Source organism: Eupeodes corollae, chromosome 1, assembly GCF_945859685.1.
Source record: "Eupeodes corollae chromosome 1, idEupCoro1.1, whole genome shotgun sequence".
Classification (NCBI taxonomy): Eukaryota; Metazoa; Arthropoda; class Insecta; order Diptera; family Syrphidae; genus Eupeodes; species Eupeodes corollae.
In genome coordinates, this window is record NC_079147.1 from 139,131,044 (window position 1) to 139,148,176 (window position 17,133).

At 34.7% G+C, this 17,133-nt stretch overlaps 2 protein-coding genes across 2 annotated transcripts in view; one reads left to right on the forward strand and one right to left on the reverse strand.

Annotated features, from left to right (window-relative positions):
• The first annotated feature begins 5,983 nt into the window (after nucleotides 1-5,983).
• LOC129940466 (RNA polymerase II-associated factor 1 homolog) lies at nucleotides 5,984-8,072 on the forward strand. Its single transcript, XM_056048812.1, has 2 exons — nucleotides 5,984-6,252; nucleotides 6,315-8,072. Exons 1-2 carry the CDS (start codon nucleotides 6,179-6,181, stop codon nucleotides 7,984-7,986), a joined length of 1,746 nt encoding a protein of 581 aa, XP_055904787.1. The 5' UTR covers nucleotides 5,984-6,178; the 3' UTR covers nucleotides 7,987-8,072.
• Nucleotides 8,040-17,133, reverse strand: part of LOC129940465 (coiled-coil domain-containing protein 39) — a 31,263-nt gene continuing 22,169 nt past the window's right edge. The window contains exons 9-10 of the mRNA XM_056048811.1: nucleotides 8,263-8,618; nucleotides 8,040-8,198 (exon numbers count right to left, since the gene is read on the reverse strand). Of these exons, the coding sequence (XP_055904786.1) occupies nucleotides 8,080-8,198; nucleotides 8,263-8,618 (475 nt within the window). The 3' untranslated portion in view covers nucleotides 8,040-8,079. The remainder of the gene's footprint in view (nucleotides 8,199-8,262; nucleotides 8,619-17,133) is intronic.

Sequence of the window (17,133 nt, forward strand, 5' to 3'; positions counted from 1 at the left end):
ATTTGACAGCAAAGTTATGCAAAAAAAAAGCTATAGGGAGCGCATGGAAGCAATAGAAAGAATACTGGTTTTGATGGTTTTAGTCTGAGATAAAGAATGCATTCAGAACGAAAGTATTTTGATTTTATTAAGTTTAAGATCTGACGTCCATTATGGTGTGTTAACATGTATCAACACTTCGACGCCACAAAAAGGATGCAAAATAATGAAATCACACATTTGGATAGAGAGAGAACGTTTACATACTAGATATGGACTGCTAGTCGATTCTAGTTCTCATATAATTAAAAGTAATTCCACCTCTTTAGCCATGCTAACAATCTTGTAGGTTCAGCGGAATAAAATAAAATTAATTTTTCAAACTCCATATCTGTTGTTTCTTTCCTTTAAAAAACTTTTTTTAGACACAGAAACTAAGGATATCTATTATTATAAAGTTTGGAAAACTTGTACATATTTCCGCTGAACTTATAGAAGTGTCGTCAATGAATAGATGGCAACAACGTGAAGTTGGCAATCAGCAGTCCATATAAAGTAAGTAAACGAGAGAGAAGATCAAAAATGACATCGTTTTAAAATATACAGATTATGGAAAAGCGGATAAATAGGCTTTTCACACCAAGTCCAAAATCTGGTTTTCGCGAAATTATCGGTTTTGTCCGAAAACCTACATCGAAAACTCAAGTTTTTCATATATTTTTGGTAAACCACAAGTTTTCGTAAACCACAAGTTTATATAAAACCTCTCAAAAACTAGTAGCAATTCAAAGTTAAACTAAACAAACAAAACCTATCGAAACATTCAGCGCTCAAATTAATGTAAATAAAACAGCTGTACAGTTCCCATGGCATGATGGTTAGTGCGTTGGACTGTCATGCAAGAGGTCTAGGGTTCAATCCCTGCCTGTGCCACCTTAATTTAAAAAAAAAAAAAACTTCGCGGGTACTGCCTCTTGCGAGGAATTGAATTGAAAAAAAAAACGTCGAGAATAAAAGCTCCAGTATCTATTTGCGGCACTGGCAGATCTTTCATGATCCTATAGAGTTTTAAACGTTCTTTGTTAAGGGAGGAACCGGAAATCACAATGGCTACTGCCGTGACGACCCAAAGGACGAGGAAAAATTGCTTATAGTTCGTAATGACGTTTCCAAGGGATGCGTCTTCGAATTCGGCTTCACAATTATGTTCGTCGCTTTGGCTTACTACCTGGAGAAAGACTTTTCGGTAATCAGAAGGGTTTGGAAGATATGAGAAAGGCGATAAGTTAATTTGTGGAGGAGAAAAAGTATGAAAAAAAATCTCTGGAGGCTAAGCCGCAGTGGGCTAGGAAAATGTGTGCCAAAATATTCCAAAATGTGGGAATCGTTGCTCCAGTGGATAAAACCACAACAGTAGCCAATCGCCCCTTGATAGACAGCGATGACAACATCAAGAAGATCCTCAGTGCTTTGGACAAGCCAGGCGAGTTCTCAAAAGAAGAAGCCAAAGAGAGAGTAATGGAGAAATTGCAGTCCATCATAGCAGCTTCAGTCATCGCTCTGGATGAGGGTAATTTTGGTACGAATCTTGAACTAGGAATTGATCTTTTCTGCTTCTTCCATAAGGACCTACATGAAGTCGTTCAGACTCTTCTCAACTCCGCCTATAAGTTGTTTGGACGGCCCCAAAATATATGGCGATTCTGAAGACACATTTGGTAAACAGAAGCAATAGTCATAAGCTCAGTATTTTTTATTGAATTTGTTGTGAAAGAAAATGTTTTAAAATTAACTTTTATTGAAACAGTTTCGTTTGTTGTTGATTTATGATATATTTTCTAGAATTGTTCGGATCGGTTGAAGTGAACAAAGATGATAGCTGCAGCCAAGCGAGCTTGTAGTTCTTGTTGGTTCATGTCGTGAGCCCATTCCACCCGTCCCCAGAACTTCAGTTGAAACTCTTCTTCGAGACGAGCTAGTGTCACGGCCTTATCTGAGCTGATGTGCTGCTCTATCACAGCACAGGAAAAGAATATCGACTTCAAATCAATTTGAATTGGTTAGAATTTATTTTATTTTCACAAATAATTTGAGAAGAACAAAAAAATGTCCTCACAAATTTGTTCATCAATAAAACTTTAAAAGCCGGTGTTAAGCAAATTTAAATGTCAAATGAAAACTTGTGAATGTTTGGTTTGAACAATTTTCGGGTTTCCGAAAACCCTGTTTTAGCTTTGGTGTGAAAAGATAGTAGTAAAAATGGACATGTACATTTTCATTATAGTGTGACCAAGTTTTAAGCGGATGGAGTTTGCTATTATAATTTTTCTTTGACAGGTTTGTAGGATTTTGAGGGTAGGATTTACGTTCACTAACTTTTTTATTCTTTTCTTGTTTTCTTCTCGAGGTGCTTAGTATTTGCGTTTTTAGGTGGAAATAAGATCTGAATCGTTGTTTGGATTTTTAACTGTTTTCAGGACTGGTATGCTATCGGAGCATATTACGTTGGAGTTTGTTGTAGATTCTGCTGTGAAAATAGAAGCATATTCCGGGAGGATGCCCTTATAAGTCTATATGAATGTTTCATCGATTATTGAATTTTTGTAAAAAGACCAGTTTTACAACAAGATTCGAGACAAAAAAAAAATTGAAAATTGCCAGCTAATAGTTATAAAAAAATATGTAAAAATATTGTGAACTCTTTCTATAGTGTGTTGTAAAATATAAAGAACCACTTTACTTTTCTTCTTGCCTACAATACAGAAACATGTAAATCTACTTTTTGGTATCTAAAACGTTTCTTTTACATACATTTTACATTTACTAGAAGACATAAAATTATAGTATGTTTTCTGTTCCACTTAAAAAAGTACCTACCTTAAATTTTATGAAATTGTCCTAAACTATGAATATGATTATGTTGAAAATAAAATCTAGAAAATGAAAATTTTTAATAAAATCACAAGGAAAATCAAGTATGACATCAATGACACAATACAACCTGGAAAGAAATGATAAAATAAACCATAGACAAACCATATAAAGACCGGAATCTTTCGTACGTTTTACCCTCCAACACCCATTTGTTTACATTGTTGTATTTGTAATTTGTCATGACGTCCATTTTGAAATTTGAAATGCAACAACAATTCGATGCGGTGTATTTACTTGTTTTGACAGATGTTTTTTTTTTATTAAAATAGCTGTGGTGAGAATTTGACTTCTACGACGAATTGTTTTGTTTACTAAAATGCCGCAAAATACGAACATTGGAACTCACTTGGTCATGTTCTTAAAAGTTTTTTAGATTTTTACAAAAAAGTGTGAATGCATTGTTCTTACTCACACTTCAAGGATTCCAGGAAGGTATAAACCATTCCTGTAGGTACACTATTGTACCAAGGACACGACCGAATGAGTTCCAATGTTTGCATTTTTAAACATTTTCGATAGGAAAATACGAACATTGGAACTCACTCGGAGGTGCTTTTTTAAGTTGTTTTGTTTTTTACTAAAAAGTATGAACGCAAAGTTCCTACTCACACTTCAAGGATTCCAGGAAGGTATAAACCATTCCTGTAGGTACATTATTGTACCAAGGACACGACCGAATGAGTTCCAATGTTTGCATTTTCCTATCGAAAATGTTTAAAAATGCAAACATTGGAACTCATTCGGTCGTGTCCTTGGTACAATAATGTACCTACAGGAATGGTTTATACCTTCCTGGAATCCTTGAAGTGTGAGTAGGAACTTTGCGTTCATACTTTTTAGTAAAAAACAAAACAACTTAAAAAAGCACCTCCGAGTGAGTTCCAATGTTCGTATTTTCCTATTGAAAAAGTTTAAAAATGCGAACATTGGAATTTTTGTTGACGTTTTCAAACTCACCTCGAAGAAATAAACATTTAAGTTATGTGTGATGTTGAGGTGATGTCACACTTTTATTATTTATTTTTATTTGAAAAACTAAACTTATATTGAAATTGTTAAAACTTGGTCACTGTTTTGTAATTATCAAAATTCTTTTATGAAATAGTCATCGTTTTTAAATTCGATAAAAAAAGAATTATTATAACATTCAAAATTATAATTTTTGGAACGTTTAATTTTACCTCAATCAGAACTCTATATTAGATTCAAAATTAAAAAAAAATAATGTTTTACATTTTCGCTAATATATTTCAGGTTTTCTTTACATAATACAACAAATGAATTGAAAAGTGTATTATACGTAGTACACACTTTTAAATATAGTATTTAAATATATAAAAAATTAACAATTTCTTGCCACTTCTTCTTACAAAAGTTTCTTTAGCATTTAAATAAGCTCTATTTAAAAACAATTATTTATCTTGGGTATACTTTAATAAATATTCCTATCAAAATAAGACTACGTATGTAAATACTCAAGGAAGGAAACAATAATTCAATTGAAATATATTTTTTTGGTAATTTTCTCAAGAACAAGAAGACATAAAATCATCTGGTTTTCAGTTTTTGATCAAAAACAAATATGAACAATGAATTCTAAAAACAATAATAGATAATTTAAGTATTAAAAATTACACTTCAAAACTTTTTTTTACCTTTTTTGGCCAAATTTTGAGCTTAAAACAATTTTTTTCAAAAACTATGCAAATTAACACATCTATTCCATTATTAATTAGAAAATATGAACCAAAATACCTATAATAATAAGCATTAAGCACGATCCTCTCGATCATAAAATATGATATTAAACATTATGTTACATTTCAATAGAATCGCGTAGGAACATGTTGTTTTCTTAATAAGTGATTCATGTATAAGAAATCATAAGGTCTTTCTTAAACAATATTTAACGACAGTTAACAGCAAAAATGTTTTTCGATTTTAGTCTTAAGTTGGCATCTGAGATGTTTCGATTAATAAATATTTATTTAAAAATGTAATATCTCAAGGAACTATTCTAATTTGCATAGTTTTGACTTGATTTCAAAAAAAGCTAATAGACAAAAGTGTTGGCTTTGAAAAATTTATAAAACTTAGTTGTAAGTATTACCATTATTTTGTTTCCATTTAACTTACATATTTTTTTAAAATGTCCCTACCTCCTAAATGGGGGGAAACAGACCCGCTCCCGTAGTAAAAAATACTTGTTTTTAACTGTTCTATACAAATCCGTCATCAAACTTTGTCGCCTGAGCTATCGTACTCTTCCCAAAAAATGCAATAGCTAATGTCGCCGTAGCCACTAGGTGCCACCCCTAAAGATTTTCTCAGCACTATTCCTTATTTTCGTGGTGAATTGACTTTAGAGGGTGGTGAATTGATGTTAGCAGCGGTGAATTGATGTTAGACCTAAGGGTGCGTGTAAGTAGACGTTTCAGCTTGTAGGCAAACCAGAATGACAGATTTGTTTCCGGTCTTTATATGGTTTGTCTATGAAATAAACACTTTTCTTCGTATGTTTTGTGTGAATAAAAATTAACTTGGGAAATAAATTAAAAACAGAAATAAATGTTTTCTCGAAAGCAAAATAAAAAGATAAGATGCAAGCACAGACTTATTATTGAAAAAATTGTACTGCATACAATTGTAAAACTTTTAAAGAGTTCAAAGCGAGTTTTTTTTCTTTTGATATTTCAGACATGGAGGCCGCTGACCACTTTTTAAAGTATCAACAAGATGTGGGAGTGCATGATTTTACTAAGAAGACCAAAGCAATCCTAACCCATGATAATTTATTATTATTATTACATTCTTTTTTTCTTCATTAATTTGTTAATGTTTATGTACTATAACCCAACCTAGTTGACTGAGCTATTTAGAGCTTTTAAGATTTCCAAATTATTTAAAAAAATTACAACCAATCTACCCTGTGCCGGTAGTTGATTCCCCGACATAATTTGATCTTGGTGTTTGCTGAACCTAATTTTTTAAATCACTGGAACACACCCATTATTTTTAGACTTGTTAACTTATTTTTGATTCGCTGAACGAGAACATTTACCTTCACATCTCAAATCTGTCAAAGTGTCATCTGTCAAACATATCGCTTGCTTGGATTTATAAAATTTTATTTATCGTTTATTAATCAAATTTAAATATTTTTAATGTTTAATTTAATTAATTACACCAAATTACAATCAAAAGTTTTATTCTAAAAAGAGAGAGTTTTAAAAACACTGCAATTGATAAAAATACATAAGCGAGGATGCCGCCCACAATTAACGGCAATGGCACCAATCCGTCGACAGAAAAAAGACCTCCGCGCCCAACAGATAGAAAGTAATTGCCCGCTCCAAGAATTTCATAATGTTTATTATTTAAATTATATTTCTTTTTTCTAGATCTGAGCTTATTTGCCGTGTTAAATATGGCAACAATCTACCCGATATTCCTTTTGATTTGAAATTCTTAATGTACCCTTTCGATGGACATCGTTTTGTTCAATACAACCCGACTTCGTTGGAGCGCAGCTACAAATACGATGTTCTCACCGAACACGACCTCGGTGTCACTATCGATTTGATTAATCGTGACTTGTACCAGTCCGATTCCTATACCCAACTCGATCCAGCCGATGAAAAGTTACTGGAAGAAGATGTCCATACACCACATGATTCGATGCGTTCGCGTCAACATTCGCGAAGTGTCTCGTGGTTGAGAAAGTCCGAGTACATTTCTACCGAACAGACTCGCTTCCAGCCTCAAAATATCGAAAAGATCGAAGCTAAGGTCGGTTATAACGTGAAGAAAAGTCTTCGAGAGGAAACCCTCTACTTGGACCGAGAAGCCCAAATCAAAGCCATTGAAAAGACCTTCGAAGACTCTAAAATTGAAATCACTAAACATTACAGCAAAGCAAATGTTGTACCCACAGAGGTGCTGCCCGTATTTGCTGATTTCAAAAACTGGAAATATCCCTGCGCCCAGGTCATATTCGATAGTGATCCGGCTCCGATTGGAAAGAATGTACCGGCTCAGCTGGAGGAAATGTCTCAGGCTATGATTCGTGGTGTGATGGACGAGAGTGGAGAACAGTTTGTAGCTTACTTCTTACCAACGGAGAAGACTTTGGAGAAACGTCGTGATGACTTTACCAATAATTTGATCTACAAGGAGGACGAGGAATATGAATATAAAATCGCTAGAGAATACAACTGGAACGTCAAGAGTAAGGCGTCTAAGGGATACGAAGAGAACTATTTCTTTGTTATGCGAAACGATGGAGTTTACTATAATGAGTTGGAGACACGAGTTCGGCTCAGTAAACGTCGTGTCAAGGCTGGTCAACCTCCGAACAACACCAAACTGGTAGTAAAACATCGACCTTTGGATGCAAACGAACATCGCATTCAGCGATATCGCGAAAAGCAATTGGAACCGGCTGGCGATGATGAAGAAGAAGAGGATGAGGAGATGGAAGAAGATGAAGAAGAGATTGAAGTAACTCAACCAACAGAGACGCAAGAAACTGAGGGAACTAAGAATACTGAAGAAGAAGCTCAAGTTGAGAAGGATCGTGTATCGCGTTCTAGGTCGAAGTCTCACGCGAAATCTCGTTCAAGATCAAAATCTCGTGTAAAATCACGCTCCAGATCAAAGTCTATGGCGAAATCTCGCTCACGTTCACACTCTGGTTCGAAGTCGGGATCATCTTCAAGATCGAGAAGTCGATCCAAATCCTCATCGAAGTCTGGATCGAGGTCAAGATCTGGATCAAGGTCAAGGTCACGTTCCCGCAGCAAGTCGGGCTCAGCTTCGAGAAGTCGCTCTCGATCAAGTCGGTCTGGATCGAGATCGCAATCGAGATCTGTAAGTCGATCTCGCTCACGATCACGTAGTGGATCAAAGTCGCAATCCCGTTCGAGATCACGGTCACGCTCGAATTCAAAATCAAAATCGGGGTCACGTTCGCCTTCTGGCTCCAGATCGGGATCCGGATCACGTTCCCCAAGTCGGTCTAGAAGTGGTTCACCAAGCGGATCAGGATCTGGAAGCGGCTCAGATGAAGAATAAATATTTTGATTAAAACTCTACTTTGAAGTTTAAACCTTTTATTGTAATGAGAAAAAATAAATAAAAACAAAACGTCTTTTGAATAATGGTTTTTTATTTTCGGTGGCTGGAAATTTCTACTGGAAAATCAATCGAAATTATGCTTGGCCTAGTGGAACTTGTCATTTTGGCTAAAGAATTCACTGATCCACTTGATCTTGATGAATGTGTTTCTATAAAACAACAAAATTCATAAACATTTAACACATTTAAGCATTTTATTTAAATGTAACTCACCCTTCGTAGATGTATATGAAAGTTCAGAGAATTCACCACGCCAAGAAGACAAGGTTCGACACTTTCTAGCTTTTGGACATTCAATACCTTTGGCGTAGAGCATTTTTGTTGTGTGTGGAGCCAAATCCGAATCATTATCTATAATATCGGCAAACAGTTGCAAGGCGGTACTATTGCGTTTTTCAAGTTCACGCAAATCTAATTCTTTGTTGTAAATTGTTAGAAATACCGAATCGAATGAACGTTGGCGCGTTGTCTTCCAAGCCGTTTTTACTTCACGATTTGCACGCTGAATTTTTACTGCTTGATCAAGAAGTTCCTTGTGGACTTTTGTAAGAAGCTCATTGTTATCTAATCTAATTGAAATATAATTAAAAAAATACTCGTAACTTATGGTTATAGTTTGAACAAAATATTTAAACCTTTAAATAAAGCAGAAAAATATAAATTAAATATGGTTTATAGGATGGGATTTCTTAGATTGTATTAGAAAATAAAGTCACTTGGGCTTATACGCAATGAAAAGGTTTTGCATATATGTAAGTTGTTTTTGTAAACCTCTGTGATAACTATTTTATTAGATGTTTTGCTTTAAGGATATTTTATGTACTATAAGTAATTACTTTAAAATGTTGTATTCTACAGAGTTGAAACAATAAGGAGTATAAAAATTTACAGTTAATTATACACATACGTAGTTATATGTTATATTTGTCTATGTGTCTTAGATAGGTAAGAACGCATGTATTGCAATTATATTATTAAACAACAAATATTTGTTTGAATTACTTTTAATATCAAGCAAATCAATAGCATTCGTAATTCTTTAAATAATACACTTTGCTTCAAGTGAATGTACACACAATCATTTTTGAAAATACTTTTGTTTATTTTATTTTTAAATTGATGGTTGTTGTTGCATATGAAACAATTTACAAGTGGGCGAAAAAAATCAAAGTTTTATTTTAATATTTGTGTTCCATTTATTTTTCGTAAGCCATAGGTAGTAAAGGACTTTGTCTACCTAGGCACCGCTATTAACACGGACAACGACACCTTTGCTGAAATCAAACGAAGAATAACTCTTGCAAATCGCTGCTTCTTTGGACTTAGAAGGCAATTGAGAAGTAAAGTCCTCTCTCGAGCATGTAAAATCACCATCTATAAGACACTCATCATCCCGGTTCTCATTTATGGCGCTAAGGCCTGGAACATGTCAAAGAAAGATGAGAGCGTCTTAGGATGCTTCGAGAGAAAAGTTCTTCGGGTGATTTTTGGTCCCGTGCGCATAGATGGAGAATGGAGGAGAAGATATAACGACGAGATGTACGGGCTGTACAGCGACACTAACCTAGTTAGCAGAATTAAAATCCAACGGCTTAGATGGCTAGGTCATGTAGAGCGGATGGACATCAACGCTCCAGCCCGGAAGGTATTCGAATCCAATCCCGAAGACCGCGACTCAGGTGGCGCACCCAGGTGGGAGAGGACCTCAACCAACTTGGCGTGCGAAACTGGGGACAGCTAGCTGGAGAGGCTGAGGCCCAGGTCCGCCCCGGACTGTAGCGCCACCTTAAGTAAGTAAGTAAGTAATAATATTTTGAGTTTAAATAAGGTTGACAAAAAAATTAATTATATTTAAATTTATGTTTTTGAATTTAATAGAATTCTGTTATTAATATCAATCTATACTTGTTAATATCTTTGAAAAATTTACTTAATGTTTTCCAATCAAGCTCATTAAGGATAAGAGTATTTTTCCCGAAAAAGTAGCGTATTTAAGTTTTGAATATTGGACAAATACCAATGAAGTGTATGTAATGTTCTTTTTATTTTAAGTTTAACAGCGTACAAAATTGGTTAAACTACTATTATAAGAACTTCTATTTAAGTTGAGAACTTAACATCTTGCTTTAAAGATTAGGGATATCTTTTCATAACTCAGTGAATCCTTGATGAATGATTCTTGAGCTTCATCTATCAGTGAGTGCCTCATTATGTCCTCGTTTGTCACATTGTTTACATTGCTGAAATCATCATCCAATCTCACTCCAGGCTCATTGCCAACAGATTGCCATCTTGAAAACCAAAAATTCTTGTTTTTCAACTCATTATACAAGAGGTTTTTTCGAAAGTCTTGTGCTATGATGCTATATGCAGCAACCAGTAGACTTTGATGATGTAGTCAACTTGAGACTTCAGGGTACTTGTTAGAAGTTTTGAAAGTCCTGTTTCTAAATATATGTAGAGAGTTCTTCGGGAGTTAATTCATTTAATGCTTACTAGCAGAATAATTAACTCAAAACTGGGCAACTCTTCTGGTAGACGATTCTTTGTAGAGGGACACCAAAAGGTGGTGTTCTATCCCCTCTCCTCTGGAACCTGGTGGTCAATGAAATCCTAACTGGTCTGGATGCGGAGGGCTTCAGAGTGAAAGGCTAGGCGGACGATGACGTTGCTATAGCAGTTTCAGGAAAACATCCTAACATCCTAAAAGAACTCTTACAAAATGCCTTGGATAGACTAATACTTTGGGCTGATCGGTGTGGACTGGGTGTTAACCCACACAAAACCGATCTGGTCTTATTTTCGAGGAAATACAAAATTCCATTTGTCAACCCTCAATATATTAAAGGAATCCAATTAAAATTCTCAGACGAGGCTTAATACCTGGGACTTGTCTTAGATAAAAAAATAAATTGGAAACGCAACGTACAGGAAAGAGTCAAAAGAGCTACTGTAGCTCTCTTTTCTTGCAAAAAAGCTATTGGTAATAAATGGGGTTTACAACCCAGAATCACGCATTGGCTATACACATCGGTAATCATACCGATTCAATGTACGGTGTGGCAGTATGGGGGACTGCTTTAGAAAAATGAATAAACAGGGATAAGCTAAATAAAGCCCCGTCTGCGGCACTGGACACCTTGCTCTACCTAACACCTCTTGACATATTTAGCAAACAAATAGCTGCAAGCTCTGCAATTCGTCTCAAAGCTTCGTCGCAGTGGACTAACAACAACATTGGCCACTCCGTAATTCTAAGGTATTTAGAATCAATTCCAAAGCATACAGACTACACCATCCCCCAACTGCAATTCGACAGAAATTTCTAGATGTCTATACCTCGCAGATCTTTTTGGGAGGATAGGATATTCTTGGAGGATGAGTCAATCCATTTTTACACAGATGATTCAAAAATAAAAAAAGGGGTTGGTGGAGCTGTGTACTCTGAACGACTGAAATTTAGTCTCTCATTCCGCCTTCCCAATCAATATAGCGTGTTCCAGGCGGAACTATTGGCGATAAAGGAGGTCTTGTCCAGGCTTAAAGAAAACGTGATATCAACATCTATTATCCGTATTTTCTCAGATAGCCAGGCAGCTATCAAATCTCTGGACTCTGTCTCTACAAACTCTATAACAGTCCATAACTGTCGATCATCTCTAATGGAGATGGCGCAACAGTTTAATATTCAGAGAAACTGTAAGTCAGATGAACTCGCCAGGAACGGTACAGTACAGCCCATCCTACCACGTTTGGCAAGTACTGGCATACTAATCGCTACTTGTAAACTGCTGCTAATGCAAGACGCTGTGAGGAGGGCAGGCACCAGATGGAACAACATCACTACGTGTCAAGTCATAAAAAACATCTGGCCAACACTGGATTTAAAACGTTCAAGGTGCTTGCTCTCTTTAAGCAGATCGCATATAAACTCGATAACCGGACACTGTCTGATAGGAATGCACGCCACGAGACTAGGCGTATTCTGAAATGACTTTTGCAGAAGTTGTATGGACACTATAACCTAACCTAACCTTACCTAAATATGTGGCATAATTGCAGACAGAAGATCATTAATAAAAATGAGAAAGAGTGTTGAAGATAGAACAGAGCCTTGGGGCACACCAGCATTTATTTTGTGGTTTTCAGACTTGAATCCATCCAGTAAAACTTGTATTTAACGATTTGAAAGGTAATTACTAATCCAATGAAGGAGGGATTCATGAAAACCGAAAGCACGCATTTTCGATAAGAGAGCCTGATGTCAAACATAATCAAATGGTTTTGAAATATCAAGTGCAATAATCTTACTTTCTCCAAAGCAATGTAAGGATTTACTCCAATGTTCGGTGAGATGAACCATGAGATCACCAGTGGAGCTATTGCTACGAAAGCCGTACTTAAGAAGCTTACGGTTTTTGAGATATTTCTTAAGCTGATAATTAATCAGTGTTTCCATGACCTTGGTAAGAAGGGACGTAAGTACAATCGGTCGATAATGAGAGGGTGAGGAAGATTCACCTTTTTTGGGAATAGGCTGGACAAGAATGCGGTTTTCCATCCGCTCGGAACGAGACCTGAGGAGAAGGACAGATGAAAAAGCTTACGCAATGGTTTTGCCAGTGTTGGAGAACACTTCTTCAAAACAATAGCCGGGATACCACCCGGACCAGCGGATTTATGTTAAGATCTTTTAGGACTCTTTTGCTACAGTACGAATACGAAAAAAGATTGGCCCCATAGAATCGCTAACGCGCTCGATGACAGGTGGAGTCATAACACTTGCTGGCAGCGTTGAATTGGCGTCGAACTGCCTAACAAAGAGATTGGCTTTCTCTAAAGAGCTAACAAAAGGAGTGTCATTAACAACGAGCGTAGGGACCGAATTCTTATTCCTCACATTTTTTACTAATGACCAAAAATTTTTACTGCCTTGGGACATTGCAGTATTTTTTGCCGTAATTTTTGGCGATATAAAAATTTGGTACGTCGAATATGGTCGTTGCAGGCCTTTCTGACTTGCTTGAACTTATTCCGGTTTTCCTCAGTGGGCTTTAAAACAACGGAAACTTACCTTCTTGACCCTAATAACCTCTTTACAGCTCGCATCGAACCATGCGTTTTCCTGATGCTTTCAACCCTATTCGGGATAAAAGTTCTCATTGCCAAGAGAATCAAACAACTCTGGCGTCAAAGTCACTATCGAATGGGCATAGTGACCAATTAAAGATCCTAATATAATTATTGAGAGCGTCTCAGTTGGCTTCCTTGTATTGCTAAACGGTTCTCTTAGGAGCTCTTTCTTTAACTGCAGAGTTTTACACTAGAAATTTGCTGATATGACACAATGTCAGATGTGGCTAGAGGAGATAGAACACTAATAGTGTACTTACCAGGGTCAGAGGTAAGAAACAAGTCAAGTGCTACCACGTCCGATATTCGAGTTGGCTCCTTGACCAGTTAGGTGGTTCAACTCAGCGAAGATCTCAGCACACACCTCTTCAGGTGTTGTCTGGCCCGAATGTTGAAGAAGAATTGTGTACATTGAAATCGACGGTAACAACGATTTCAGTGTGAGGATAGGACCAAACAATTCTTTGGATGGAATCAGACAAAGCATCAAATTCACGAGAAGTTGACACTCTGTCTAGATTGGGGCTTCGATAAAGGAAGAAATAGTGAATGATTTACTTATTCACGGAAAATTTAAACCACATAAGATTGAAAAAAGAATTGGTGCAGAGACGATATTGTGGCAAAAATTGATAAGCAACGTCATTCCTAATGCATACGGCGAGACCATGGAGGGAAAGGTATAATGGCACCAAGTAATCCCCTAATAATAAAGAATTCAGTGGGATCGTAATCCTTACCTACTACTACATTGAAAGAAGCAAAATTAAGAAAAAAATATATAGAGACAATTAAATAAAATTACATACCTATCAGTTTGTTTTTGAGAGAATTCGAATTTTCAATTTTTGATTTTGAATGAAAACAAGATGCATCGACTCAAAACCTTAATTTCCAAATTTGAAGTTAATCCACGTAATGCTTTTGGTTGTAGGGACGAGAACAGGAAGACAGACAGACGAACTGGGTCGGGGGACCCACTTTTTTGACTTATCTAGTATTTAATGTCATATCAAGAAATTATTCCTTTAAGAACCACATGGATCATATATTGCAAGGCTAGGATTTATAAAACTAAATTGTGTGGATTTCAGGATGTTACTATCTTTATTATGCAGAGACCCGGTGGAAGTATTAGAAAGAGGGTTTAAAGGAGGTATCAGTGCACATTGGTTTTGAATTCCTGAATATTACAATGACTGGAAATAACAGAGTGTGGGAAGGCATTCCTCATTCTCGCAGAACGGCTAAACAAAGAGGGTATACAGATGATCAATTTTAGGAACGTTTGTTTTGCGAAATCGTTTAAAGGAAGAAATGCTCTACGTTCAATACTATCGAAGAGGATGAAATAAGTTGCAGGATGATCAGCTCAAAAATGGGAATTCGACACAAGCTTTGAAAGTTCCGTCATGTTCCGTCAAGAGCCCTGCCTGACAGAAAATGCGTGTTTAAATATGTTTACACAACAAATAACGAAAATAATTAGTCCATTTGTAGACCAATAAGCAATTCAACGAAAGTTGTTGATCTATTGAACTTAATAGTTCTAGGTATATGTTTAAGACATATTTATTCTTATTGTTTACATGCTGTTTTAATAATTTTAATTTTAAGATCAAAACTTTTAGCTTCACGCTTGTAGATAAATATTTAAAAATTTAAATAGATATAATTTTTCATTTTATTTTTAACTTCCCATAGGAAGTTATTGTAATGGGTCCGATTTGTCAGATTGAAAATTTTGACATTTCTCGACGTTTCAAGGTCCCTAGATAGAAGAGATATCCACTTCAAATAAATTTTGTTATACAGATAATAAGGCAGAAAGATGCAGAAAGGGCTCTCAATAAAATTGCGTGGGTGGTTTTTATACCATAGCAGTTTGAAAAAAGGTGAAAATGTTGGCTAACCCTAAATATCTTACGAACCAAAAACGCTAGAGACTTAAATTAAATTTTATATAATAAATTGTAACGTGATATCAAACAAGTACATTTTTTGAAAAAAAATCCATGTAACGGTTTTTTTATAAATCAAAAAAAATAAAAAACTAAAAAAAAACATTACTCAAAGTTAGTAAAAATTGAATATCGTCTCAAATATCTGTTCAAAAACTTAAAATTTAGGCTTCAAACTTATTTTAACTTATAAGAAATATTGTTTTTAACATTTCGAAAAATCTTGAGAAAAATCGAATTGACAGTTTTTTTTTTACAAAAAATAAAAACCTAAAAAAAATTAATAAAAGTTGGTAAAAATTGATTTTCGACTCAAATATCTTTTTAAAACTTTGAGATATTGGTTTTAATTTACTTTTAAATTTTGAAAAAAATCGAATTGACAGTTTTTGTACAAAAAATTAAAATTTAACAAAAGTTGTAAAAAATTGGGTTTCGACTAAAATATCTTTACAAAAATTAGAAATATTGGCTTCAAACCAATTTTATCTTATAAGAAATAATGTTTTTAATACCTGATACAATTTTGAGAAAAATCGAATTGACAGTTTTTTTTTACAAAAAATAAAACTCTAAAAAAACAATACTAAAACTTGGTAAAAATTTACTTTCGACTCAAATAGCTTTTCAAAAATTAAAAATATTGGCTTCAAACTTATTTTATTTCACAGAAAATATTGTTTTCGATCTCCAGTAATTTTTATATAAAAATCCAACAGTCCGTTTTTTCATAAAAAATTAAATCTACAAAAAATAGTACGCAAATTTGGTAAAAATTGATCCGAGTACATATAGACAAACTTTTAAGCAAGACAAATCGACAGACGGGATTGGAAGTTATCAGTGTGGGTCGCATCCCCGCCTCTTTTTTATTTTTCATGTATGCTTATTTTTGTTGTTTCTTATAATTTACAGACAGACAGTCAAGGAGTTACGAATACCATTAATATTTATACGTTTACAAGGTGCGAGTGTTGGGAATATATGGAGGGTAAACAAAGTTCGGTAAAGCATTTCACATTCTCGATGTGCGGTTAAAAAGACTCTGTATACTTGACAGTACGTCCAAAATAGAGGTCAAGGGTAAACTGATGAGCATTCCTGGGGGTGCGAATATTCCATAAGAGGTGAACTGGCGCATATACCGAGTACTGAAAGTTGATTAGTTTCCTGGATGCAAGTGTCGCTCCTGGAAAGCGACAAGCGAAAAAGGTGGGAATTTAGGAAATAATTTAAAAAAGGCAATCAGCGAAACAGTTTATTTAATTTAAATTGACTGACAAGTGATCGTTTATGAATATAAGGGACAGATTAATAGAAAAAAAAGAGGCTGGGATGCGACCCACACTGATAACTTCCCATCCCGTCTGTCGATTTGTCTTGCTTAAAAGTTTGTCTATATGTACTAGTACCAATTTTACCAAATTTGCGTACTATTTTTTATAGATTTTATTTTTTATGAAAAAACGGACTGTTGGATTTTTATATAAAAATCATTGAATATCGAAAACAATATTTTCTGTAAAATAAAATAAGTTTGAAGCTAATATTTTTAATTTTTGAAAAGATATTTGAGTCGAAAATCAATTTTTACCAACTTTTGTTAAATTTTTTTTTAGGTATTTATTTTTTTGTACAAAAACTATTAATTGAAAAGCTATTTGAGTCGAAAGTAAATTTTTACCAAGTTTTAGTATTGTTTTTTTTAGAGTTTTATTTTTTGAAAAAAAAACTGTCAATTCGATTTTCTTCAAAACTCTATCGAATGTTGAAAACAATATTTTTTATAAGATTAAATTAGTTTGAAGCCAATATTTTATAGTTTTGAAAGATATTTGAGTCGAAAATCAATTTTTACCAACTTTTGTTAAATTTTTTTTTAGGTATTTAATTTTTTGTACAAAAACTATCAATTCGATTTTTTTTCAAAATTTTACTAAATGTTAACAACAATATTTTTTGAAAGACAAAAGTAAATTAAAGCCAATAT